The 9,953-nt window shown below is 39.5% G+C and overlaps 1 protein-coding gene across 1 annotated transcript; it reads left to right on the plus strand.

Moving 5' to 3' along the window:
• Positions 1–3,710: 3,710 nt before the first annotated feature.
• RPL10L (ribosomal protein L10 like) lies at positions 3,711–4,384 on the plus strand (the record flags this gene model as incomplete). The annotated part of the gene is made up of 1 exon (XM_081229840.1): positions 3,711–4,384. Exon 1 carries the CDS (start codon positions 3,740–3,742, stop codon positions 4,382–4,384), a length of 645 nt encoding a protein of 214 aa, XP_081085966.1. The 5' UTR covers positions 3,711–3,739.
• Between the last annotated feature and the right edge of the window lie 5,569 nt (positions 4,385–9,953).

A 9,953-nucleotide genomic window follows, 5' to 3' on the forward strand; every position in this document is an offset into this window, starting at 1 on the left:
TTGTCAAACATCAAGTGATGGAATGCTACTTCATGACTCTGTGATCAACAATGCAGGTGGTCCCAGCAGCAGGAGAGAGCATCCAGGGTGCACATCAGTCAATATATTAGACTCCAGTGCATATTTTTCTTTGAGAACAAAATCAGGTTTAGCTCTTCGTGAAATGTTTGAAATGTGATATCAAAGAAGGAAAGAAAGTGCTGCATTGAATTGATACACAGAAGTGTTCTTTTCCAGGCTTTGCATGAAGGCAGAGGTTACTGGGAATTTGACTGTACTTCTTATACCATGCTAATTCTAAGTACTTAAAGGCTGCCTTGATGAATACATAATCAATCAGTACAGAATAGTGCAGACTTCTTACACAGGGGCTGTGGAACAGGAGTGTGAAACTACAGAGGAAAGTGCTTCACAGTCAAAGCTGAATCATCAACTCTAAACATGTTTACCTGCCTGCTTTATTAAGGGCTCCAAAAAAATGATCTCTCCCTACCCATGCCAAAATGTATTATTCTAGGTTATGATTATTAGCTTTAGTCAAATTTGGTTTTTTTTTTTATTTTTCTTGGGTATACACAGCAAAATGGTAAAGTGCTAGAGCCAGCTAACACTGGCTCACAAGAGCTGATTGTGTGCATCTCTCCCCATCTTCATGTTCATTAATATCACACTAGTGGCTGAAATTGATGATGGAGTATCTACACCAGAGAAGTCAACAAACACTACAAATGGGGGTCCCCCCACCCCACTCCGCAAGGAGCAGGTTGCTAAACATTTACCAACACACTATTGCCTCTCAGTAGTGTTGTGTATTCATTCAAATATTGTGCTATGGGTCACACAATTGGTCAAAAACAGGGAACAAAACCAATGACCTGAGGAGACATAGTTCTTGTTCTCCTAGATCTTACCAGTCTTATGTAGTTGCCATGCCCCTTTATTACTTTATTCCTTACCTTCACTTTCATATGTCCTGCTCATTCCTTAAGCCATCTCTATTTTATATGACACTAGTGTCTCCCTTTGCTAAACTTTTATTGCAATTATCAAAGTAATACATTTTGTAAATAAGATCTAAATTTTTTCCCATGTATGATCTTCTTGACTATATTTCACGTTACTTCAAAGCAGACAAGTTTTAACTTTGTTGCAAGGTTTGCTTAGCGTGAAGCACATTGTGGGTGGCAGGAGCTGGGAGATAAGGGAACACTCAAAATTTTGGAACTGATTGAGGGGAATGCTTTTCTTTTAACATTTAAATAGAATGGTGGGGCTCACACATTTTCCACAGGCTCTCCTCTAATATTTGTAGGACTAGGGAAAGGAGCATAAACAGAGAATCCCAGCCTGGTTCTCCCCTTCTCTTCTCACCCTCTGACTCTAGCCTACAACTGTGAGGGGCCCAATGCTTAAGTGTGGTAGGGTGATCAACCCCCTCATTTTGCCTGGGACTGAGGGGTTCTGGGGGTTGCAGGACTTCAATGCTAAAACTGGTACAGTCACAGGCAAACTGTGATAGGTCATCTTTTGGATTAAGGAAAGAGGATTATGCAAGCAGGTCCAGAAAGCAACAAAACATCTGCTGGTCAGAGATTTCTAGGGTTTTGGAAACACAAAGCATGGCCTGGACAGGTGGTGGTGAGTGCGTGATAGCACATGAACTGTGGTTGGGTATCTTCCTTTTACCTCACACACTCATCTCTCCCAGTCTGGGCATGTAGTAGTAGAAAAAGATACAAACATGTTTTTAAAGTAAAACATATTAAAAGCATGTTCAAGTTACACTAATTTACCTTCTTCAGTGTTGCAAAGCCTTCCTTTCTGACCTCCCTGCGTCCATTTTTTGGAACCTTCCAGTCTACTGACCATATTGTATATATCGAGTGATAAAACCTATGTAAATCTCTTTAGTGTGTTCAAATAAAAGAGCAGGACCACTAACTTGATAAAATGGCCCACTGTGATACAAAAGGCCCCCCCAATCCCACTGGACTCACATTATGCCACTCAACCCCTGTGCCACTCATAGGCACACTGGCCTTACTCTGGTTCCTTCCATAAATGGTCCATCTTCTTGCCTGCTTCAGGGCCTTTGCATATGCCAGGCCCCATGTGCCACTGTCACTATGCGAAAGCTCTTTCCTGATAAAGTTTTCCCTGTCCAATCCTCAGTCTAGATCAGGGTTTCATCCCAGGCTTCCAGACCTCACCTTGCTTTTCCTTTTTGCCACATTTTGTACTTTGTAATATGATGACATGTTATTTGAATAACATATAACTTCTCCTCTAGACTTGTAAACTCAGCGAGGGCAGCATAATGTTACTTGTTGTTTTATCTCCATATACAGATTATATAGTAAACAGGAACTATTTGAGGAAAACAGAAAGGCAGAAATGAAGGAAGGAAGGGGAATTAAGCAAGCTTCTACATAATGTAGTAAAGTTCACTACACAAGGAGTTTTAATATTCTACTCTAATGTGGGTATTTTATAAAACCTCACTCATTTTAAGAGCTCCATTTTAAAACTCCATTTTAAAAAGGAGTTATTTTGTCACAACTTATGTTTCCCTGTTAAAGAGAAAGCATTAGCAACAGAATATATTCACATTGGAAGGATTTTGTTCCATTATGTCATGGATTTGTGAAACAGCACCAAGGAATCAAAAACGCTAGAAAAATCCAAGTAGGGATTATATACTATTTGTAAATTCTCTTTCTCTCTTTCATTTCCCTCCTTCCTCACACTCTGATCCTGATCATAATATTTTCACAAAATCTAATATCAGAAGAAAAAAACTATTAAGCTCATTCTCAGTAATGTGTAAAAGATTAATAAAGTATAAATAGTTACTTTCCCCCCCCCACCTCACGGCTAGTGGGATCTTAGTTCCCAGACCAGGCATAGAGGGCAGGCCCCGCAGTGAAAGCACCAAGTCCTAACCACTAGACTGCCAGGGAATTCCCAATAGTTACTCTTTTATACAGTTCCCAGAAGCTGTAACATTTGAAAATGCAAATAGCTTAAAGTTAAAAAATTCAGTTGGTATTCCAATTATGTGGATGCCATTTTGCAAAAAAATCATTCCATATGGGCGAATAAATAAAACAACCAACGTTTCATGTTTCTAAAGCAATTATCAAGCAACATGTACAACAGATATCTTCTATCTCCGTCTCTCCTCTACTCTCATTTCTTCCTGAGCCTTACCAGCAAGCTCATGCCAAGAAACCACTTTCCCCATGGAAGATGACCACATACCCTTTGAGAAATAGCAACTGATCCACAAATGCTGACAGGAGATATGAGCTCCAGCAAATGGATTATTTAGACAAACCAGACACAAAGTACGACTAGATGGAGAGACATTACTCATTCAAATTCTAGGAAAATACATCTTTTATAGTTAAGACAAACCTTAGGGCAGAAGTTCTATGCCCGAGAGGGAAAGCCGGAAGGAAACGACATCCTGCGCTGCTGCAGCAAGGTCCAATTCTCTACTTGGACGCCCGCAGGCCAATATACCCAACCGCCTTTCCATCCTGCGCATGTTCCAAATCCCCCAAACGCATGCGTAGAGTATCACTGCATCTATGGTGCGGACGTTGTGAAAGAGTGTCCTCAAGTCCTCTATGGTTCCCGCGCGGGAAGATGGGCAATGTATATGAGGCGCGTGCGCAGGCGTGGAAGCAACCGCTTCTTTTCTCTTCGACGTGCCTCAGAGATACCTGGTGTCGCCATGGGCCGCCGCCCTGCTCGTTGTTACCGGTATTGCAAGAATAAGCCGTATCCAAAGTCTCGCTTTTGCCGAGGTGTTCCTGATGCCAAGATCCGTATCTTTGACATGGGTCGGAAGAAGGCAAAAGTGGATGAGTTCCCACTCTGTGGACACATGGTGTCTGATGAGTATGAGCAGCTCTCTTCTGAAGCCCTGGAGGCCGCCCGAATTTGTGCCAACAAGTACATGGTGAAAAGTTGTGGCAAAGATGGCTTTCACATCCGAGTGCAACTCCATCCATTACATGTTATCCGCATCAACAAGATGTTGTCCTGTGCTGGGGCTGACAGACTCCAGACAGGTATGCGAGGTGCCTTTGGAAAACCCCAGGGTACAGTGGCCAGAGTCCACATTGGTCAAGTCATCATGTGCATCCGCACCAAGCTTCAGAACAAGGAACATGTGATTGAAGCCTTACGCAGGGCCAAGTTCAAGTTCCCTGGGCGCCAGAAGATTCATATCTCCAAGAAATGGGGCTTTACCAAGTTTAATGCTGATGAATTTGAAGACAAAGTGGCTAAGAAGTGCCTCATCCCGGATGGTTGTGGAGTCAAATACATCCCCAGCCGTGGCCCTCTGGATAAGTGGCGAGCTCTGCACTCGTGAGGTCTTTTGATAGCACTGGCAATTTTGACCATGCTGGTCTGACTTTTGCTCACCAATAAATTTTATTTATGGCAAAAAAAAATTATTTCTTAACTTTTTTATACTTTAAAAATATCCGGGCCTCCCTGGTGGCGCAGTGGTTGAGAGTCCGCCTGCCGATGCAGGGGATACGGGTTCGTGCCCCGGTCTGGGAGGATCCCATATGCCGCGGAGCGGCTGGGCCCGTGAGCCATGGCCGCTGGGCCTGCGCATCCGGAGCCTGTGCTCCGCAACGGGAGAGGCCACAACAGTGAGAGGCCCGCATACCGCAAAAAGAAAAAAAAAAAAAAAAAAAAAAAAAAATCCAATTTTTAGAATATAGACTAATAGAGAGATAATTTTTGTGTTAAAATTACCAGAAAGAGTTTTAATGACAAATGATAATTTCATTTCAAGTGAGAGTGAAACAATTTGTATGCCATTTATAGGGAAAGCTGTTGCAATTCTAACCCACACTTTTAACTTAGAGAGTCTAGGGAAATATGTCAAAAGTTTTGTTTGTAGAAAAGTCGTAAGTTATACAGCTGTCATTACCTTAAATAAAAAATAGAGAAAAATCTGAGATTTACAGAAAAATTCTTATTTTTTATAGAAAATAAACAATTGGGATGAAAATAATGGTAAGCATTAGTCATATTTCAATTACAATCTCTTTGAAACTAAAAAGTCTATTCTTAAACTTGTTGCTTATGTTTTCCTTATACATTTCTGCACATAGTTTTTAGAATTACCTGTCACCTCCAATTATCAGCCTTAGGACAATTGGGGACCACTGCCAAAGGTTTCTCCAGACAAGCCTTACATTATCTTACACTCAAGAGACGACAATCCAATCTTTTCTTCATCACAGAAAGGACATAGGTTGACAACCAAGTTCATATTTCTTGATCTGAGTCCCAGTAGAACCAACAAAAAAGAGAAAGTAAAGTGTCATTAAGGATTGGAATCCTTAATTTTTATAAAAATATACACCAGGGGCTTCCCTGGTGGCGCAGTGGTTGGGAGTCCGCCTGCCGACGCAGGGGACGCGGGTTCGTGCCCCGGTCCGGGAGGATCCCACATGCCGCGGAGCGGCTGGGCCCGTGAGCCATGGCCGCTGAGCCTGTGCGTCCGGAGCCTGCGCTCCCCAAGGGGAGAGGCCACAACAGTGAGAGGCCCGTGTACCGCAAAAAAAAAAAAAAAAAAGGGCTTAGTTCAGTCTGAAAATTTCAGAAACACTGATCTGGGGTCAGGGTGTTGTGTATGAAGCTTGTCCTCCCACATATTGAGTTCATATCCTTTAGATCCAAGTCCCTGTTCATTTATTTAAAAGGCAAAATGTTGAGAGCAATGTTATTTTTCCCCTGCTCCCCAAGTTGCTTGCCAATAGTATGAAGTTTTGTGTGGTTTACTAGGTTTACAGACATGCATGAAGCAAATATTTAGTTAAATACTGAGGTTTCATAATCATTTATATCATAACATGAGCCCAATAGTATTTCAGGTTAAAGGAATCTTGTATGTGTGATGGATGACCTCTTCATCCACTGAACAGAACTTTTTCTTTATGAAAGTGAACAAGCATCCTTAGTAATTAGATGTAAGCATTCTTTAATTATGAAATAAGTATTCCAGTTGATAAAGTACTGACTTTGGAAGGCTTTTTAAAAAGCTTTGCCTCACCTGTCAAATATTTTAATCCATTCACATTTTGGGTTTTCCCTATGGCAGCAAACATTGAGGACTAGATGAGAGATAAGTTACCATGCTGTTTGATACACATGGTAAACCAATACATTATTGACCTGCTTAATCCCTGAGTAAAGAATCTGGCCTTGTCCAAAGCTTTGGGGAGGTAATCTCTAGTGTCTTTTCTTTGCCTAAGGACTTTGGTCATATTCACTAGCCTAACAATATGATTTAGAGTGACGGCTGACCATACCAGAAAGACAAATAATGTGATGTAGGTATCAGTTGACCTAGAGACTCAACCATATTTGCAATCAATCAATCATGGCTGCATAATGGAGTCTCAATAAAAACTCTGGGGCTTGGGCAAGTTTTCCCAGTTGGCAAAACTCCATACTTACTGTCACAAATCAGTGCTAGAAGAGTAATGCATCCTGATTCAATAAGGAGAGGAAAATGAAAACTCCACATTGGGTACTTCTATGGGACTCTACCCTATGTGTTTCTTCCCTTGGCTGATTTTAGTCTGTCTCCTTCCCAGCAACAAACCATAACCATGAGTATAATTGCCTTCAGTGCGTTCTGTGAATTCTTATAGTGAACTATCAAATCAGAAGATGATTTGGGAAATTCCCCAAACTTGCAGTTTGTGTCAGAAGTCAGGACAGTCTTGGGGACTGTGAGTTCTAACTTTGTAGGTGGCTCAGGAGCTCTGTTATTTCTGTTCCTCACCCCCACACATTTAATAAGCCATGTATAAATGGTGGGGCACTGAAACATAGAGGAGATTGGAAATCCAGTTTATAGTGTCTAGTAGAGTTAAAATATAATAAGCTTAAAAAGTCACAGTTTTTCCTGCTTAAAAAATATAATACAGGACCTCCCTGGTGGCGCAGTGGTTGAGAGTCCGCCTGCCGATGCAGGGGATACGGGTTCGTGCCCCGGTCCGGGAGGATCCCATATGCCGCGGAGCGGCTGGGCCCGTGAGCCATGGCCGCTGAGCCTGCGCATCCGGAGCCTGTGCTCCGCAACGGGAGAGGCCACAACAGTGAGAGGCCCGCATACCGCAAAAAAAAAAAAAAAAAAAAAGAAAATATAATACATATTTATTGAAGAATTAGTATATATGCATGACAAAAATATAAAGGTGTAGGCAAGATTTGGGCATGTTTTCTTGCAATAAGTTTATATGTGCCATTTTTATATCCTGATTTTTCTTTTCTTAAGCATTTTCTGTAAGAATTAATGTTCTTCACATTCTTTTAATAATGGAAAAATACATTTTATCATATGCTTAGTTATAGATCCATATATAGATAGACTTACTTCCAGGTTGTCCATTTCATTGTTCTATTCATATATTCAAGAGCTACCATAGAACTATATAAAAGGCAGCTTCAGCTTATTTACTGATATAACTTGAGGTCAACATCCAGGAGCTAATTAGGCATAGATAAAAGCTTGCTACTTCTGACAAAATAATCTTTAGAATGAGGCTTCTTATGAGTCACTGCTCACAAACAACAAAGCATAGATTAGGCACAAATAATGCTAGTGACCAGAATAAAAAAAAATATGATGCAGGTAACAACATAAATGAAAATGGAAACTTTTCCTCCTTCACAGCTTCCTTCCCGAGGTACAGGTCCCGTCCCTATTCTTTTGTCTCTGTTTTTTCTTTTTTCTTTTGTCCTACCCAGGTATATGTGGAGTTTCTTGCCCTTTGGGAGGTCTGAGGTCTTCTGCCAGCATTTAATATGTGTTCTGTAGGAGTTGTTCCACATGTAGTGGTATTTCTGATGTATTTGTGGGGAGGAAGATGATCTCTGCGTCTTACTCGTCCACCACCTTGAAGGTCTCCTCATGCATTTTAATAATAAAAAACTTATGTTTTAACAAATTCATTTGAATAGGCCATTTTAACATAATTATATTACCACGTTGTTTCTGGAGAGTTAGTAAGTTTTGAGGATCATTTTGTTGAAATTCACCATAATACCGTAACATAATTTATGTATATAAGAGTAAAGCTAGACTCAGGGATGACATTTATTTCTTTACTCTATAAAAATATTTTCCCATACATCACTTCCCCAAGATAATTATTTTGGAAGGCATAGAAAAACAAGTTAACCTGATTTTCAAAATGAAGAAATGATACTCAGAAACATTAAGTACTCACCAAAAAATAAAATTTGGTAGGTGGGTAGATCTAGAAGAAAACTCAATTCATTTGTGAGCACTTTTTGTGAAATTTTTTCTTCTTTAAAATTTACCATTGGAGGTCAGCAAAACTGTAGCAGACTATCACTTAGCATCTGAAAGTTAAGCTGGCTCTAGGATGAATTATAAATCAATTGTGGGTCACATCCAGGGTCTGTGGGGTCTGAAACTGATACAATTCTGACGGTCCTCTTTAAGAAAAAGAATGTAAATTACTAATATAAAATTAAAGACAAAGCAGAGATTTAGAATGAGAAAATTAAATTGCAAGTTATATATAGCTATTAAACAAAACTTAAAGCGCAACATTTTTAAAATAGTATATTTTCATTAATTGCCTGATCCACCTTTAAAAGTTTTCTTCCTTATATTTTCTGGCTACGTGCTCTTTGGTCTTTTCTCCATTTGACCATTGTTTTCTAACATTTTTATGAATAATAAAAACTCAATTCATTCTCCTTCAGTAGGATTGTTGACATTTGTATTGATAACATATAAAAGTTTCTTTCAACCTCATAACTAATATCACTAATGCTATGTACAGCTTTAGAATTATTGTCAAATTGAGAGAAACTTTTCTTTTTCACATATGAACTGTAATATTTCAAAGAACTTCAGTTTTCTTTGGGTCATGACCACTCTCAAATTTTAATGGATAAACCTGTGAACCAATTTACAGTTGATATATTCCTTGCAATACAGTGTTGGGAAGGCTGGAAACCACTAATCCCATCTCTCCTCCAAAGAGCTGATTGTGTGCATTTCCTTCCAACTTTGGGCTCAGTGATATCATATTGGTAGGTTTAATTGGCTGTGGTGGGAGTATTTACACTGTTGGCAAAAACTATAAATCAGCACTTTTGTTTATTTTTTTTTTCCAGAGAGCTAGTTATTAAACAAGTACCAGCACACCATTGTTAATACCTTCTCCCAAGTTATATGTTTCCTTCACTGGGATTACCACTTCATGTCAGGTCAGTTGGAAATTTACATCTTTTTCTCATAAGTTCAGACAATTTATTATTCTCCATTGATTGCATTAGGAAACAATCCAAGGGCCTATTTGTAACTTCAATTACAATTTTTTTTAAATTAATTAAAGCTATTGATAGGATCTGAAATTTGTTTTGGCAACAATTTAATTCTTGATTACAGAAATCTTTCTATTGATGTTATTTACCTTTTTTACATCTGTTTTATAGTCCATCAATTTTTACCAATTTTTGTCAGTTATTTAATAAGTAAACTTGAAAGTAATGCAAAATGAAGAGTCTATGGTTTTCACTTGTACCAAGCGAGATGTCCCAAAATGTCTTTCCAAGTTGCAGCAAAAATGGTGTATTTTCAGCTGTGTCAGTTGTTTAAATAAATGCCTCTTTGACTATATGTCTTCATATCACAATGCTAGATGAGTCAGCATACAGAGTTATCAGAATACTCTTAGAAGCAATTGCAACACCAGAACCACTAACAACAACTTATCTATATGTTGATGTGACTGCCAACCACATAAATGTACCTATTAAGCCCATACTAAATGCATCCTCTAATAACGTCCTTTTAGCCAGACCCCCAGATTGCAAAAGCCATTCCAATGCTGTTTGGCCTCAGGGAAAGTGTGAAGGAAGGGAAGTGGGAG

The sequence above is a fragment of the Mesoplodon bidens genome, assembly GCF_964165515.1.
Source record: "Mesoplodon bidens genome assembly, chromosome: 3".
Lineage (NCBI taxonomy): Eukaryota > Metazoa > Chordata > Mammalia > Artiodactyla > Ziphiidae > Mesoplodon > Mesoplodon bidens.